The sequence below is a fragment of the Berghia stephanieae genome, chromosome 1, assembly GCF_034508935.2.
Source record: "Berghia stephanieae isolate SIO BIC M18660-M18661 chromosome 1, UCSD_Bste_1.3, whole genome shotgun sequence".
Lineage (NCBI taxonomy): Eukaryota > Metazoa > Mollusca > Gastropoda > Nudibranchia > Aeolidiidae > Berghia > Berghia stephanieae.
Genome location: NC_088360.1, coordinates 30,932,100 through 30,950,774, shown reverse-complemented (window position 1 = coordinate 30,950,774; position 18,675 = coordinate 30,932,100). Strand labels below are relative to the sequence as shown.

At 40.7% G+C, this 18,675-nt stretch overlaps 1 protein-coding gene across 1 annotated transcript; it reads left to right on the top strand.

Moving 5' to 3' along the window:
- The first annotated feature begins 4,458 nt into the window (after positions 1-4,458).
- LOC144963758 (uncharacterized) lies at positions 4,459-10,572 on the top strand. The gene is made up of 2 exons (XM_078897702.1): positions 4,459-4,630; positions 9,432-10,572. Exons 1-2 carry the CDS (start codon positions 4,460-4,462, stop codon positions 10,161-10,163), a joined length of 903 nt encoding a protein of 300 aa, XP_078753828.1. The 5' UTR covers position 4,459; the 3' UTR covers positions 10,164-10,572.
- Positions 10,573-18,675: the final 8,103 nt, after the last annotated feature.

The following is an 18,675-nucleotide window of genomic DNA, read 5'->3' as shown; positions in this document are numbered from 1 at the left end:
CACGCACACAAAACTGAGTGGCTGTACATAGATTTACCCAGTCTATACATCTTTTGTTCAAATGACATGTATTCATGATTATAAAAAGTGACAGTGAGGAAGTAGGAAGTTATTAACTTGAGTGACATTTCACTCTCCCTGCCCCCCCCCCCCCCCCCCCTCTCTCTCTCTCTCTCTCTCTCTCTGTCTCTCTCTCTCTCTCCCCCTCTCTCCATCTCTCACCATCTCTCTTTTTTTTATTATTTCTATATCTAATTATTATTATATTATTATTATTATTATTATTATTATTATTATTATTATTATTATTATTATTATTAATATTATTACAATTATTATTATTATCATCAATATCATCATCATCATCATCATCATCATCATCATCATCATCATCATCATCATCATCATCATCATAAATATACCTCCTTCTCCCCGTCACAAATAAACAAAAGAAAGCAAACAAACAAAAAAAAAAAAACCCAGAACAAAAGGAAAACAAACAACAACTAAAAATAACGACAAAACACAATAATTTAAAAAACGAAAACGAAAACAAAAACAAACCAAAACAACTCAACAACACACACTGACCTCAATAAATATTATTTATTCCAACACAAATTTCATAATCCATCCAGGTTTTCAATTAAATTTTAATCATTCGATTCATTCGGACATTGAACCATCTGGCAACTGTCGGTGATCATAATATAGGGATAGCGTCTCTATTTGGTGGGTGTGTGTGTGTGTGTGTGGGGGGGGGGGGGTCAGTGTTGTTTCACCCGTAATATGGACTTACAACAATAGTATGTGTATGACGATAATATAAAATGTACCATCTCTAGCGTAGTCTGGAAAAAAAGATTTAAAAATTTGGCCAGAAAAATGGTAAATATCGATCGATTCAAATGACTCTCATCTTGGTAAAAACTCGCAAACCCGGGACGGCGCGAAGTCCCAGGTTTGAGAGTTTTTTGCCAAGATTAGAGTCATTTAAATCGATCGATATTTAAGGACCAAAATATAAAATATGGGTTTTTCCAGACTACGACAACAGCTTCTAATGATGCTCACACTTCTATGTTATGACGATCGCTTCCACCCTAAGTGAAAATTCAGCGCACCTTGAGGTGTGCAATCCATCCATCTGAAAAGCACTGCTACTGTTACTATAGATTATACAGTGATCATTTTCTAAAATGAAGAAGAAAAGTGTTTTAACATTATTCAACACAATTGTACGTGTGAGTGTGTGTGTGTGTGTGTGTGTGTGTGTGTGTGTGTGTGTGTGTATGTGCGTGCATGTGTGTGTTATACCAAGTCATGATATGGATGGGTGGGAGTGTCTCGAGGCAAAAAGCCGCTTTACGATCTGATCAACACCAGATGACAACGAACAAAACTGTCGGTTACGGGATGATTGTGGTAATATTAGATAGGGGGTCTTTCCCAAGGTGTCAAGGCAATGGAGGCCAAGGCCGAACACGAGTCATTCTTAAACCTACATTTTGTTTGCCCAGGTTTATTTTATTTTAAAACTCCGTCACTCGAGCGACAAAACGGCTTTCGTGAGGAAATCTTTAAAAGGCACGTTACAAATTAATCAAACATGAATAAATTGTGCGGCTATGTGGTCTAGTGGTATGGCACTCGCTTTCGGATCTGAAGGTCCTGGGTTCGAGCCTCGCGCTCGGCGCATAGTTGAGTCCTTGGAAAATGCTATTTACTCACATTCTCTCACCGTACTCAGGTGTAAAATCAGTGCCTGGCCATTAACAGCGTTGTCTTTGTCCGAAAAATTGTAATATCGCCTAACAGGCGCCATGTCCCGTCCTACATGTTAAATGTTGCTGTTGACCAGAGACCCCTTGTAAAGCGCTTTTAGCACATTTAGTGGATATTGCGCAATATAAATCTCAATTTAAAAGATAATAATAATAAAACTCCCTTTTTTCATCCCATAGGGGGACATTAATTTGTTTCAGGGTCTATTCCAAGGGGAGGCTGGCAAAACCCAGGCGTCAGCCGCATTGCAGCGCCGCAAAAATGAGCTAGGGCGATGTGACATGCTCCAGGCCACACAGGGCAGCGGGTATTCGAACTCGGTACCTTTCGTACCGCCGGGCCAACCTGTCCTGATGCGGGGAGTCATTCATAACAAGTATTTTCAGTCCGTGTGCATGAAAGCTTTTTCTCCAAAGACTGCTGGACATTGAGAAGAATGTCTGAAATGATCCAGGAACGTGAGTGGCCAATGATAAAAGTACGAAAACAAGAGACATTCTATAGCGCAATGTCCACTAAACGTGCTAATTGCCCTTTGCGATGGTCCCAAGCCAGTAGCAACTCTTTACACGTTGGACGAGAGATGACGTCTATACGGCGATATAAAACTTTATTCCTATAGAGACAACGCTGTTAACGTTAATGTATTCATTTTACCCTTGAGTAAGGGGAGATAATACGAGTAAAATTGCCTTTTCCAATAAAAGAACTACGCGTGCTCTGATCGGAACTCAAACCCTCTCTCTCTCTCTCTCTCTCTCTCTCTCTCTCTCTCTCTCTCTCACACACACACACACACACACACACACACACCCATGCACACTCTCTGTCTAAAATGAAAATTCTAAAGGTGTTTGATCATTAACTGTCTGTGTGACGATAGGTTTTGACGTGTAGACCGGCAATTCCCATAGGTGGCTACACACTACACACTGGCAGTTCGAATCATCTGGGCCAACTGTGAGTCTACCCGTCAGTTTCATGGCCCTCAGATCGCCAGAATTCGTCAAGGCCAATTTGGATTTTTTTTTAAAACTCATGGATTCTGTTTTTTAAAAAACGATTTCGACGAGACAAGGAAAAAATGTTATTGAAAAAAAAATGTTTAAAAACTACGAATCCACGATAGAAATACGATTATCTGTGTGGCCAAATTTGGACAACTGACCACGCACGTGACAGTCTGGCAGCCTCGCAGTTAAACTGTCAGGCACACAGAAAACAATCGCTGGTTGTCATGGAAACACGTGGATGACGTATGATGATCTGTTAATTTCTCCAGCAATATTATTGCGCGTGGACTTTGATAATGTGACCTGCTGAATTTCAAAATCTATGTATTTCTGTGTTCAGAGTAAACTTTTGGGACATAGATGAGTTGACACTTCGGATTGAAAAAAACGTTTTAATGGACGCCGCATGCCGATCGATGGATGCCAAAAATAACTTTTCATGTCAAATGTTGGGCTGTTACGGGTCAAGCTCATAGTAGAATCTGAAGTCTCCCTTAGACATCGTCCAAATCATTAACGGGTGGGGGGGGGGGGGGGGCGTCTCGGGTAAATCTAACGATTCGGACTACAGGCGTGAAACAGGCTTTAGTCTCAGGTAAGTATTTGCCATAAGTTTGATATGAAGAGTTATCCTCCCTATTCTTATCATCCTAGCAGCGTGGATCAGCGGTATAGTCTTTGCTTTGAACCCAAAAGGAACCGAGTTCAACTACCCTGCTGCGATTTGTGACCTTGAGTAAGCCACCTCGCCTTCTATCGGGTGCATCTCGAAGGAGTTGCCCGGAAGATTGAGAAACGCAACAGTCTTCTAAGGAAGCTGGCGGGATCGACTTGGGGCGCTAGCCAAGCGCTCCTGAGAACGTCCGCCCTGGCACTATGCTATTCCACCGCGGAGTATTGCGCTCCAGTGTGGAGTAGAAGCAGGAACGTTGAGAAGGTAGATGTTTAACTTCGCAAGTCGATGCACATAGCGTCAGGAACGCTGGCAACAACGCCTAGAGAATGGGGCCCGATAATGGCAGCAAACAAGTCTCTTTCCCCCCCCCCCCCCCCCCCAATCCCCCCCCCCCACCCCCCAATCCCCCCCCCCCCCCCACCCGATGTCCGGCGGGAGACAATTACAAAGAGCTGGTTTGATAAGATCAAAAGAGAGGGAATGGGGATACCCCTCTCAAGTGCATAATGGACGGTGCCCCCGTTTCGAGCCGAAATAAGTCCCGGTAACCTTTGTACGCAGATTCCCAGACTACGGATATACGAGATGGATGTTTGGACGAATTCACTCCCTCGAGGGGGTGGGGGTGGGGGGGGGGGGGTAGGAGCGGGGGCATTGACTCCTCGAAACTGGGGGAGAAGCTGCCAGGTTTCTCCACCAAATCACTTCGGGACTTTCCACCTGTCCAATACGTACGTTGTGGTAACGAGCCCAAAATGGCAGAGCATCTCGTTGAACGGACGGTAAAGGATTTGCTGATTGGGTTGATCCTCATACCGTAGTAGTGTGAGCACCATTAGAGGCAGCTGCTGTCTTCACTCAATTGGCAATGCTTCACTGCGGCTGACGTCTGGGTTATTCCAGCCTTTCCTTGGAATAGACCATAGAGACACATATCCCCTTTGGATTAATGAAGGGAATTTCTTTTTTTTTATGTCCTCAGACAATGATATCAACAAGCCGTTCACTACAGCTGTTGCATGGACTCTTGTGGCTCGTCTGTGTCCAAGGTCATGGTCGTCTGATAGAACCTCCCTCAAGGTCATCCATGTGGCGATTTGGGTACGACACGCCAATCAACTATAACGACAACCAGTTATATTGTGGTGGATATGGGGTACGTGCAAAAGTGACGGACTCGAAAACAAACATTTTGGCCAGAAAAATCGTCCTTCAAATATTAATCAGTTAAATTGACCTAAATCTTGGTAAAAAAAACCCTCTCAAATCTGGGACATTTGGAAGTGCCCCTCACCTTGGTAAAACTGTCAAACCTGGGACTTCTAGAAGTCTTCCTTAAGATCCAGGGTTGAAAGTTTTGATCAAGATGAGGACGGTTTGAATTGATTGACGGTCGACAAATCAGATTTCTGGCAAAACTTTTCGATGCCAGAGTACGACAGAAATGGGTCTATAGATAGAACGAAGTTGACGTCACTCAGGTCTTTGTTATTCTGGTTTTGCCATCCGTGTTTATGAGTTATTCTCACTAAACTGTATTAACCAGACTATACAAGTTCATGGTTACACATAGTTTTGTGTGTTGGTCCGTTATATTTCCGGATGGCAATCTTGTGAGTTTCTTAGCCAAGCGCACAGCATCTGTAATTTTCAAACCATGTCTTATAACTGTGTATGACGTTACAAGGAAATAGTCGATTACAAGGAGTTTCATCCTAAGATAGATAAATACATCAACCCTTACTTTAGATAGCGTACACATTGCCTGTCCTTTTAGCCCGTGTACCATCACTGCTTGCATCCCAGTACTAAACATTGAGCTTTTATGTAGCGCAAAACCACTGAACGTGCTCAAAGCGTTATACAAGGGTCCCAAGCCAACAGCAACACTGAACATGTAGGACGAGAACTGACGGCTAATAGGCGATATTACATTTCCTTTTTTTAAAGACCGAGACAAGTCTGTCAACGGCCAGGTACTCATTTACACCCGAATTCGATGAGATAATGTGAGCAAAGAGCCTATTCCACACACTCCGCTATGTGTTACACAAAACGGGATTAGAACTCAGGACTTTCTGATCCAAAGACAAGTGTCAGACCACAAGACCACATCGCCTTGAGTCGAGTGGGGTAATGTGAGGAACGTGCTTTATACCCTAGGATCAACGACGGGACTAGAGCTAGAAATAATCGTCACCAACCGGTTACTGACCACGCTCAACTGTGCTTTGTCACAAGACAAGAGATAATAGCAATGAGACACCGAAGCAACACTTTACTGTGTCCATTGTCAAATGTGTCCATTATCAAATGTCCATTGTCAAATGTCCATTGTCAAATGTTGTCCATTGTCAAATGTCCATTGTCAATATTGTGTCCATTGTCAAATGTCCATTGTCAAATGTCCATGTCAAGTCTTGTCAAATGTCCTTCTCCAAAACTGTCAATGGACAAAATGTGATTGTCAATAGAAAAAGTGGATTCCAGATTCATTGGAAGTGTAAAATCACTCTTCTGGAGGACTGAATAAATCTTCTTCCTTTCTTCTTCTTTCAGCTTATCCCGCAGTTTGCAGGGTTGTCATAATGAATGCGACATCTCCATGCATCTCGGTTCAGCGCATCATCTTCCTCCAGGCCCAGTTCCTTCATATCGTCCTTTACCTTATCCCACCATCTATTCTTTGGGCGTCCCTTTTTCCTCTTTCCCGCTATTTGTATGTCCAATACGTTTTCTTCCCACGTACTCCCTCTCTCGTCTCTTTACATGTCCGAACCATTTCAATCTATCTGAGGACTGAATACATATCTTGTGTCATGGATGTTCTGGTGTCACAGTGATGGCATCTTATTCTCTAGTCTAAATTTATGCTGGTCTTCGATAAAGATCACCAGCGGCGTGGCATGCTTACAGTATAAAGTGGTGCCAGACGAAAATGACTTACACATGCTACATGTGTAAATATAAAAGAAAGAAGAAAAAAACTTACATACTTGTAAAGTAAATTTGCATGGTGATGTTTCTATTCCTGCAAATCTTTTCAATAGTTTGTTTATATAAATCACGCACGAATATATTGATTGGAGTTTGGACACTGAGGGAAATGGTTTAAAGGGACACATGCAGACATTGAATGTCAATCGAACAAATGGTAATTTCAAAACTTACAAAGCGTAAGAATGTAAACAGCCCATGGCCTATTAAAAGAGTACTGTAGTTACGTCATGAAACAGCCCCATTCCACTTCGGAAATCAAACATGGACACCATACAAGATCTCTCTCTCTCTCTCTCTCTCTCTCTCTCTCTCTCTCTCTCTCTCTCTCTCTCTCTCTCTCTCTCTCTTATCTATCTATCTATCTACCTATCTGTGTTGTGTGTGTGTGTATGTGAGATGAACGCGCACGCACACACACACAAAGTCAAACACGCATATTCACGCGAAGATCATGCATTTAGCATATAGCATCACTATCAAGAAATGTTTGACTTAACTCGTTCACATTCCTTCATATCAATTTTTGCAGCAATAATGTTAATAATAGTAATGATGATGATGATGTGATGATGATGATGATGATGATGATGATGATGATGATGATGATGATGATGATGATGATGATGATGATTGATAATAATAATAATAATAATAATAATAAATTAATATATACAATAATCACGACACACAGAGAGAAACAAATGAACTTGTTAATAATCGTGATTTCGATAATAATAAAGATGGTCGAAGTTACCATACTATGACTAGGACGTAAATGACCAACATTACCGAGTTATAGTTGCTCACCGAACGGACACCGAACGAACGACTGAACGGACACGTGATCAGTTTTTTCTCGCGTCCTCTCGTCTAATCTCGTCACTCCGGAATAGAAAGAGGAGGCGGAGCTTATATGATATAACGCAATGAAAGTTCTGTCCGATGACGGGTGGGGAGATACACAGACTGGGGGGATATCACCTCTCCAAAACTTACCTTATTATATGAGATCTTGAGATTCTTATCCAATCATCGATTGCTCGTTTGACAGTTCGCTTGTGAACAGTTAGGAGATCATCTCTTGATTTATGGGCAGCGGCTTTGCGTAAAGGCGGTGAGTGTTGTATACGTCAGAGAGTACCGCTGACCGATGGGTAAATAGTGGTTGTCTAACCCAAAAGCCCTGCCGACTCGACTGCAAGGTCTTGTATGTAATAGTTGCGTCACCATCTCAACGCTCAGGAATTAATTAGTGAGGAGGACTCTCAGTATATATATATATATATATATATATATATATATATATATATATATATATATATATATATATATATATATATATTAAACAACGTAATTGGTGTTTTAAACGCTTTTGAATCACACGAAATACATCAGTGTGCTTGTCGCATTGAGAATTGAGAAATGAGATATAAATCAAGAAAATCGACCGGGAAATAAAGAAATGATCATTGAATTTAAAAAATTTGAGCAATATTTTATTTTAAAATCAATCTACTAGAAAAAAATGTTATTTTAAGCCTATTTTTGTGAAACAAAGATAAATGTTCTCCTTTTTGCAAGCTGATTCAAACAATGTGGTTTTCAAATTTATCGTATACGTAATCATTTGGAAGCTAAAGAGAAAGGTGTTTTTGTGTAATCCCTTTCACACACAAGCGCGCGCGCACACACACACACACACACACACACACAAACATATACAAACAATACACACACATTACACATCCCTGGTCATCTATTACCTTTATTATTAATGTGTATACATCCCATGCTGATTGTCACAACCCCCCACCCCCCAACCATTTCCACCATCCAAGTACCAGCGGCCTTTTCTCTTTGATTTCGTATTATGGTCTACCCGAAGCCCAACACCTCGGTCGTTTGTGGGTCAACCCCCCCCCCCCCCCTCTTCCCACTTTCCCCCGTAATCAATTTATAATTTTCTCTCAGTATCTAGGGTAGAGCGCCACATGCACAATTATATACTATTGAATGACACTGACCTTGCCCCTCCCCTAACACATGGTAGGGGGGGGGGCTGAGGTAGTCTCCATTCTTTCCTTCTCCGTTTCTTGTCAGCTGAAGCCAACAGCAACCCAAGCTATTCACGTGACCTTAGATCCGATGCTGCATACCGCTTGAGAGTCTTCACTATCCAGATCTCGTTCATGGTCACGTGAGAAGGCTAGATCCGTTCGGGTTCGGCGTTTGGCGTCTCGTTCGGCCCGATTTCGTTAAAAGCCCATTAGCTATTTTTCCCCAGTCCAACAGAGTTGGAGCAAAAATGTCTTGGCACCTGAGGCGGGTTTTTTCTCGTATGTGAAGATGGTAAAAATTCGAGCCAGGTATTCAATGTGGCAACATTATAGTACATTATAGTAATAGCCTTAAATGGAGCCAGCAAAGATCCGCTCCTTGGAATCGTTTGAGTGGGGAAATCCAGTCACTCGCTCAGCCATAGTACACAGTCGCTGACGACAGTCATCAACAGACTGTGTGAATCGGGAGAAAAGCGTGGGTAGAAGGCGTTGTGACAGAAAGGGAGTCTGTTTCGCACTGTTGATAAAAGGCGATATATACCATTTCTCAGTTTTATATATTTAAAAAAATGCTGTTATCCATTTTTAAAACATGGATGTGGTGCCAGGCACCATTTGAACCAATAGAGCCACGCCCCTGACGATCACCCATCCTCCCTCTGTCACGCCCTGTCATTCTATAATATGCTTATACATCCTGCTACTAAAATAGTTACAAGTAACTTATGAGTCAATATGTAACCTATTCATTATTAGTCATCCCAAGGATTTATTACATACACACGTCCAAGGAGTTTGGAACCAGAAAGGTGTGAAGTCACAAATTTTCTACCCTATTTCATTCACATCAAGATGCAAATGGTACCATTCTAAACAGCATCCTGTTTCTCTCGCCAGGTTCTATACAGCACTGACAACGACGGCCAATGTGGAGTGTGTGGCGATCCTCACAATGGACCGTTCGAGAATGAAGCGGGTGGGAAATATGCTTTAGGCCTGATTGTCAAGAACTACCAAGTCGGTCAGATGATCAATGTAACCGTGGACTTGACGGACACTCATAAGGGTTTCTTTGAATTCCGCCTGTGTCGAAAGGACGACCCATTTCAGAAGGCGACGTGGAAGTGTTTGAACAAAAACCCTTTAGTTATCGGGAAGACAAACAAAACACGCTATCCCATATCGTTCGTGTCACACGCCTCGAGAATAGACGTCCAGCTACGTCTGCCAAAACATTTGACCTGCAAGGCGTGTGTCCTGCAGTGGAAATACGTCACTGCAAACAGTTGGGGGGTGGAGCCTAATGGGGTCGTGTGCATAGGCTGTGGACACCAGGAACAGTTCTATAGCTGTGCCGATGTGGCAATCGGCCACCCTGACACGGAGTTAGCAATTCGGAACCGGGGAAAGTCTTGTATTTACATGCAGGTGGAGAAGTCTCAGTGGATGTGGGATTGTTCTGGACGGACCTCTGATGGGACTGGTCTTCTCATGAACCCAGAAACTGGCAAGGGGACATCGGGAGCATTTCCTGTGCGCCCATTTCCTTCTCCTGAATTGGTTTTCTGTTCAATGTTTTTCTGTCTTATTGTGAACACCTTGGTGGGACTTGGTTTTACATTCATCTGATACAGACACACACACACACACACACACACACACAGAGAGAGAGAGAGAGAGAGAGAGAGAGTGAAAGAGAGAGTGTGTGTGTATGAGAGAGACAGACAGACACCCATTCACATACACACACACACACACACACACAGAGAGAGAGAGAGAGAGAGAGAGAGAGACAGAGAGAGACAGAGAGACAGAGAGATAGAAAGAGAGAGAGAGAGAGAGAAAGAGAGAGAGAGAGAGAGAGAGAGAGAGAGAGAGACAGACAGACAGACAGACATTTAATTACAATGTTTAATTCTCTTCTGGGCTAATATTTAGTGGCTTTCGGAATAGACAAGTTTCCACTAACTACCCTGTTGATTTCCCCAATATGATTGAATAATATGTAAATAATAAAATTGTCTGGATATGAGACACACGTCCATTGTTTTCAGGTGTTATTTTCTACATGTGATTCGATTGTCGGAGACAGTCATTCCAGGACTTACTATTTTGTGTGTCGTGATAGGAATTATTGCTTGAAGAATGGACCATCTTTCTTAGAACTTTATGGGTCCTTTTCCAACTATGAAAACGAACATTTATTCAAGTGTTCACTATTGTTGTTGCTGTTTTATTTATTTACTTTTTTATTATTATTTTTCTAGCCCAAAATGTTCCTTGTTTAGCATTCTATAGTTTTTAAACAAGCCATGTTTGATAGCCATACAGTGGTGGCTTGTCGGTGGCTTGTCGTAGACACAGACACTCGTGTCAAACTTTCCAGTCAATCGTAAAAGGAATGTTTTGAAAAGTAGACTCATTTTCACTGTCAATTATTTTGTGTTTTTTCCTCAACCATAACAGTTTGTGTGGCCAATAGAAAGCAATGGATTTGGTTGTTGGGTTATTAGTTAATTCAGATATCTAGATTTACATTGAGCTAAACTGAGCTTTTATATAGCGCAAAATCCACTAAACGTGCTCAATGCGCTTTACAATGGGTCCCTGGCTAACAGCAACATTCAGGACGGGACATGATGCCTGTTAGGCGATGTTACAATTTTTTTTCGGACAGAGACAACGCTGTTGACCGCCAGGAACTCAATTTACACCTGAGCACGGTGAGAGAATGTGAGTAAAGAGCCTTCACCAAGGACTCAACTATGCACCGAGCGAGGCTCGAACCCAGGACCTTCCGATCCGGAAGCGAGTGTCAAAACACTAGACCACATAGCCGCACTGCATAAATATATTTTGTCTGTTTCTCCGCAATGAATGCGAGTGCCATGCCAGTAGACCACGTGACCACACTACAAGCTATATTCATTTATTACAATTTTAGGTTCATTGACAGAAATTAAGAATCGGAACGTGAATATGAAATGTGAAAGTCAAGGGGCATAACTGTTCCAAAATTATTGCTACCATTTAAAGGATGAGTTGCACCCCTTGTTTAGAGTCTGGAGGAAAGTAACAGGCACCTATCTCTGTGTCTAATAATATATATTATAAGTTTCCATTTTATTCTACTAACTAGAGTTATCGTATTTGTGCTGATGTGAACATAGGATTCAAGCACATTCTCGCCCATTACTTACATAGCTATATAAGCCAGTCCTTCAAAGACATTAGGGCCATGGAGCCGGAGTTTATTCCGGTTTCTATAGCGTGAAACGGACAATAGCAATTGCTTGCTACCCTTGGGTTGAATGACAGTCTATCGCAAAGTACTTTCCGCCAAATCTAACTGACCCCGATACCCATTCACTGTTGGGTATTTAGGGGGATCACAAAAAAATCTCGACTGCAGCCAGGATCGATCTCGGTCCCTGTGTGTGTGAAGCGAGTGCTCTACCAACTGAACTATCCGGAACTCCTAAATAAACTCCAGTAGTATATATTTTAGTTATTTCTCATAATATTCCACAATTTGAAACAATCGTCTCGTTACACAGAACTGGAAATGCAGAATTCTCAACGTGCGGACAATTTCACATCTATAGGAAATGAGATTAGCGGAAGAGTAGCGTCCCTTGATTGGACGTCACCCATAGTCTGTGACCGGCGGAAAAGTTATTAGAGAGAGAACGTCATGTTGGTTGTGCGCATGCGAGAGACCAGGCTGAGAAATTGTGAGTTAAGAGCATTTTCCCAAGGACGTAACTATGCGCCGCTTAGAGCGGGACTCGAACCCTGGACCTTCCGGTCATACCACGACCACACACACAAACACACACACTGATATATATATATATATATATATATATATATATATATATATATATATATATATATATATATATATATATATATATATACATACATAATATATATATATATTTATGACTTGTAAGTGTAGAAGTTGAGCATAATTATACTTGAAATATTTTATAAATAGCTCCTTTTATCAAAAGGTTGAGCAATATTATTTCATGGTTTTTGTTTTTATAATATAATCTGTTCCCGTAAGCATATATGGCATTCATATTTAATGAAACAGTGAGACCTGTCAATTTTTATGTATAACATAATAATATAGAACTTAATGTATGTGGAAAGTATTTGTTGTAAAATTCTTATGTCGGTGAAAAGCCTTGGGCTTACTGATTTTAAATCAGAATTTTTAAAGAAAATATAATTCATTTTTTTTTTCAAATTACTATTTTTATATTTTGTTGTCGTTGTTAATTGTCGTTGTTATGTATAAAAGATGTTTGCATAATATGTATTTTTACCGACAATAAATAATGTGTTCATTCATTCATTCATTCATTCATTCATAGACATCCTTTCAATTCAATCCTGGAAATTGCAGCTTTTCTTAACGAAGGTAGTCACAACTATGTAATGTATATTGATGTCCGTGGTGATGACGTGAAAACGTCTCTGGAAAGACATGAATTTATAAATCTGGTCAGAAAACACGTCCTTCAAATAACGATTGAATTAAATTACTTTCATCTTGGCAAAAACTCTCAAACCTGGGACCTTTAGAGTCAGGATTGAGGGGTTTTCCCAAGATGAGGGTCATTTAAATCGTTCGATGTTTGAAGTACGGCAGTTTAATGATAGCACACAACAGAGTCCGGACACCTCAGTTGGTAGAGCACTCGCTTCACAAGCAAAGGAACCGAGATCGATCCCGGAAGTAGTCGATATTCTTTCTTGACCTCCACCCCCCCCCCTCCCCCTGTCCATCCAGCAGGGAATGAATAGCTGAGTCTGTAAGATTTGGCGGAAAGTATTTTGCTATTGACTAGCGTCCAATCCAAGGATAGCAAGCAATTGCTGTTGTCTGTTTCGGCTCTGAATATACACAACAAAGTACAAAGTTGTGATTCATCATCTCTGCCTTATATAATTCAAAAGGAGATTTTGGACCAATCCAAACATGGAAATTCTGACACACCTTCACACATGCTCGGACAAACATAGTTGGTTGTTTATAAACAATATCGTGAATGAAATCGACCTCTCTCTCTCTCTCTCTCTCTCTCTCTCTCTCTCTCTCTCTCTCTCTCTCTCTCTCTCTCTCTCTTTCTCTCTGATCATTGCTATTGATTTCATACCGCCAAATGGGTGACTAATTATTACACGATTTTCTCGATCACATGAAAGATGTTTAAGTTTACACATAATTTTCTGTGTTGGTTCTATTGATCAATCGGTAGAACAGTGGGTATTTTACTTATAAACATACCATCGATAGTAAATTCTTTGTAGTGTAGTTTGCTATGTTTACCAATCATTGTCATTGTTTACATTATGACGACTGTCCGAGAGGCGTGGTTATCTAAGCGTCTATCGGTGTGATCGGATTTGGCATAACATTAGCCTTAAAGTAAGAAAAACATTTCGTTCTTTTTGTAGAATATAATAATATTATCTATTTTACAACTCCACCTTGTAGTTAGACGATAGACGATTCTAAAGGGCAAAAAAGTCATGACGTCACTCTTTCTACTTTTCCAGTTCCAAAATCCTTGGAAATGTAACCAGGACTAATGATGAATAGGTTACATATTGAATCATCAGGTGACACAACTAATTTAGTATCAGGATGAACAGGAGGATTATTTGGATGACAGGACGTAAAAGTGGGAAGACGGAGGATCATGACGAACTCCCAGCATTTATTTAGACTAGAAAATAAGATGCCATCACTCTGAAACCAGAATATCCACACACACAAGGTATGGGGCCAGTCTTCCAGAAGAATGGCTTTACACGTCCAATCATATTGGAACCAGTTTTTTGACATCATACTTTTGTTCCTTATTGATATTTTGGATTTTATTGTCTTCTGTTGTGATCTTCGTCAACTCATGACCTGGCGCTGACCAAAAATGACGTCAAATACAAATAAACAACCCGAAAAGAAAACAAATCGTGAGTTTTATTAAACCAGTTAAATACCTAACTTACTTGAAAGACACGTATGTAAAAATTTGGTCAGAAAACTCGTCCCTCAAATATCAATCCATTTAAATGAGTCTCATCTCTGCAAAGATTCTTAAACCTGGGACTTGAAGGAAGACCTCACTGTAACATGTATTGTTCGGCTGTTTTTAATTACGTTAGGGTTCTTTATAGCGGTACACATCTTGTGTTGTGCATGTTTTGCATATGAGTGTGAATGTTGACTGCATGAACGGATTAGCACCCTTTTGTCCTTAGAAACATAGTAAGACGTTGTTCGTGTATTAAGTGAGTCAAAAAATAAATCCGTCCAGGACTGTCGTAATATGTATTTGTTGTCAATTTTCCATATTATTAATTAAAATTTAGTTGAATTAATATCGTCTAACCGTGAGTCGTTACACTCACGAGGTCCCAGGTTTGAGATTAAAATTGTGACCAGCGTATGCAACCGATCCGTCCAGTGCTTTGTCGTGTGAATGAAAGAATCTATAGATATGGACATTTGAAAGTCTGATAAGCGAATCGGCTGGTTTGAATATTAGGGTATTGGTTGTTTTGTTGTTGGTTTGTTTGTTTTGTTTTGTTTTGTTTTGTTTTTTGTTTTTTTGTTTGTTTTTTTTTTTTGGCTTTGCTTTGAGAGTCCATTATAACAGTTTAGATTATCAGACCTGTAAAAAAGTAGACGTCGGAAATGATCAATAAAAATATCTGACCAAATCTCCTGCTATTTGTATACATCTCCGCATTTTCAATTTCGTTGCAAACAAATATAATTAAAAAAAAAAAAATAACAAGCAAACAAACAGACAAACAAACACACCCAAAACAAAATATCAAATGAAAGAACAGACAAAAACAACCAAGACAAAAGATGTTCGTAATCAGACGTCTCATGGGTTTGAACCGTGAAACTTCTGGTCCCAACACTAAAGAAAGATCCATGAAACGGTTAAGATTGACAAAGGAAATGAAATATATTTACTTTCTCCACCTTCTTTTTCATTTTTTATCTTCTTTTCTTTCCTCTTCCTCCCCGTCTCTCTCTCTCTCTCTCTCTCTCTCTCTCTCTCTCTCTCTCTCTCTCTTTCTTTCTTTTCTCACTATCTCCCTCTCTCACTCTCTCTCTTTCTCTCCCTCTCTCTCTCTTTCTCTCTCTCTCTTTCTCTCACTCTCTCTCTCTCACTCTCTCTCTTTCTCTCTCTCTCTTTCTCTCTCTCTCTTTCTCTATCTCTCTCTTTCTTTCTTTCTCTCTCCCTCTCTCTCTCCCTCTCTCTCTCTCCCTCTCTCTCTCTCACTCTTTCTCTCTCTCCCTCTCTCTCTCACTCTCCCTCTCTCTCTCTCTTTCTTTCTCTCACTCTCTCTCACACTCTCTCTCTTTCTCTCTCTCTCTCTCTTTCTCTCACTCTCTCTCACTCTCTCTATCTTCCTCTCTCTCTTTCTTTCTCTCTCTCTCTCTCCCTCTCTCCCTCTCCCTCTCTCTCTCTCACTCTTTCTTTCTCCCTTTCTCTCTCACTCTCCCTCTCTCTCTCTATCTTTCTCTCTCTTTCTCTCTCTCTTTCTTTCTCTCTCTCTCTCCCTCTCTCTCTCTCTCTCTTTTTTTCTCCTTTCTCTCACTCTCACTCTCAGTTCTTCTCTCCCATACTCTCAAGCACAAACGAAATCACGCACAATCATGCATGTAACCACACACACACGCACACACACACAAACACACACACACACTGAGAATGAGAGAGAGAGAGAGAGAGAGAGAGAGAGAGAGAGAGCGATAACTATCCCATTGTTACATTCATAAAATATTGGTTTTGGGGTTGGAAAAGAAACAACATCGCATTCACCAAACACTCCATCTCACTGACCACCGTCCAAACAAACAAACACACACACACCCACACACACAGACTCACACACACTCACAAACACACACACACTCACAAACAAACACACACACACACTCACAAACAATCACACACACACACACCCACACACACAGACTCACACACCCTCACAAACACACACACACACTCACAAGCACACACACACACTCACAAACAAACACAAACACACACACACACACACACTTCCCCCAACAACACGTTTCTGTCTGACCAAATCCAGCAGAAAGTAATGATTTCACAACAAGATTCTGTTACACCAGAACACGCCATTCGTCCATTCAATCAGGCAGGTGTCCAGGATTTCATGGCAAACGGATTAGTTCTCCCGTTTGGTTTTTTACTTTATATTCTCTCTTATTATTGAGTGAATGCGTTTGTGACGTGATTCAGTCCCCTGATCAGTGGTTTGGGTAATACTCACAAGAAGTCATCCCTAAATAAGGGACCAGCATCAGTTTTGAGGCTGATTGTAAAAACCTGTGAATTGCGCTACACGTATTTAAAAATATGGCCCGAAAACTCGTCCTTCAAATATAGATAGTATAGATAGTTCGAAGATGACGTCACTCAGGTCTTTGTTATTGTTTTTTGCTATCCGCGTTTATGAGTAATGCTCACTGAACTGTCTTAACATGACTATAAACGTTCATGGATACACACAGTTTTGTGCGTTGGTCCGTTATACTTCCGGATGGCAATGTTATGAGCTTCTTTGCCAAGCGCATACTATCTATAGATAGTTCAAGATGACGTCACTCAAGCCTTTGTTGTTATATTTTGCCTGAACTGTATTAACCAGACTTTAAATGTTCATGGTTACACAGAGTTTTGTGTGTTAGTCCGCTATACTTCCGGATGGCAATGTTATGAGCTTCTTAGACAAGCGCATACTATCTATAGATAGAACGAAGATGACATCACGTAGGTCTTTGTTATTGTTTTTTGCCATCCACGTTTATGAGTAATTCTCACTAAAATGTATTAACCTGACTGTCTAAGTTCATGGTTACACATCGTTTTGTGTGTGTTGGTCCGTTATACTTCGGATGGCAATGTTGTGAGCTTCTTAGTCAAGTGCACACTATCTACACGCTTGGCTTAGAAGCTCACAACATTGCCATCCGCAAATATAACGGACCAACACACAAAACTATGTGTTACTTTAAACGTTTATAGTCTGGTTAAAACAGTTTAGTGAGAATTACTCATATAATGCGGATGGCAAAAAACAATAACAAAGACCCGAGTGACGTCAACTTCATTCTATCAATACATAAAAATAAGATGACGTCACTCAGGTCTTTGTTATTGTTTTTTGGTATCCATCTTTATGAGGAAGTCTCACTAATAACTTTATTAACCAGACTTTGAACGACCAAGGTTATACATTGTCTTGCTTCCGTTTAATTTCCGGGTGTCAATGTTGTGAGTTTCTTAGCCAAGCGCAAAGCATCTCTTCAATGGGAGCGATCTATATTCATGTTTTCGTCCAACCGAGTCATCAATCACGTGATTTGTTGCTGTCCAACGATTGGATATTTCTTAACAAATGTAAACACGCTGTTTTCCTTACAAAATGTTTAAACACACCCATGTGTCAAACTGAATCACATGACCAATCGTGATGTTAAATATCTAAAAAGCTGTGAACACTTTTCACTAAGTGGGTCACTTGAGCACATGTTGCAATGTGACCAATGACCTCGAGCACATGGAAAGTTAATAGGGAATGAGATTAGCGGAAGAGTAGCGTCCCTTGATCGGACGTCACCCATAGTCTGTGATGTCACCGGCGGAAAAGTTATTAGAGAGAGAACGTCATGTTGTTGTGCGCATGCGTCTGTCGTCCTCGCTTCGTGAAAGCGGCTTGAGACACTTCAAAACCAAATTGACGTTCTCTCTGTAATATGACGTCCAATCAAGGGACGCTACTTTTCCGCTAATCTCATTCCCTATATAGATCATGCCCATTCATCTCGTACTTTGTGCCATAAAAAGTAAGTACACGTAATAGTCACCCAAACCATAATTCAAGTTGTTATCATCATCAACTCGATCCACTTACATAATAATGACTAACATACAGATGGCCGTAGGTCTCAAGGTCTACTGTACTTGGCTTTGTCACGAGTCTTTTCTTATGACAACAACATGGCCATAGTCTGAAAGGAAAAAAAAACAACATGTATTTAAAACTTTGGCCAGAAAACTCGTCCTTC

Bases quoted from the DNA above. Each gene is read 5' to 3' on its own strand.
- LOC144963758 (XM_078897702.1), top strand. From the start codon at position 4,460: ATGATATCAACAAGCCGTTCACTACAGCTGTTGCATGGACTCTTGTGG. The intron at 4,631-9,431 runs GTACGTGCAAAA...TTCTCTCGCCAG, and splicing joins TATATTGTGGTGGATATGGG to GTTCTATACAGCACTGACAA.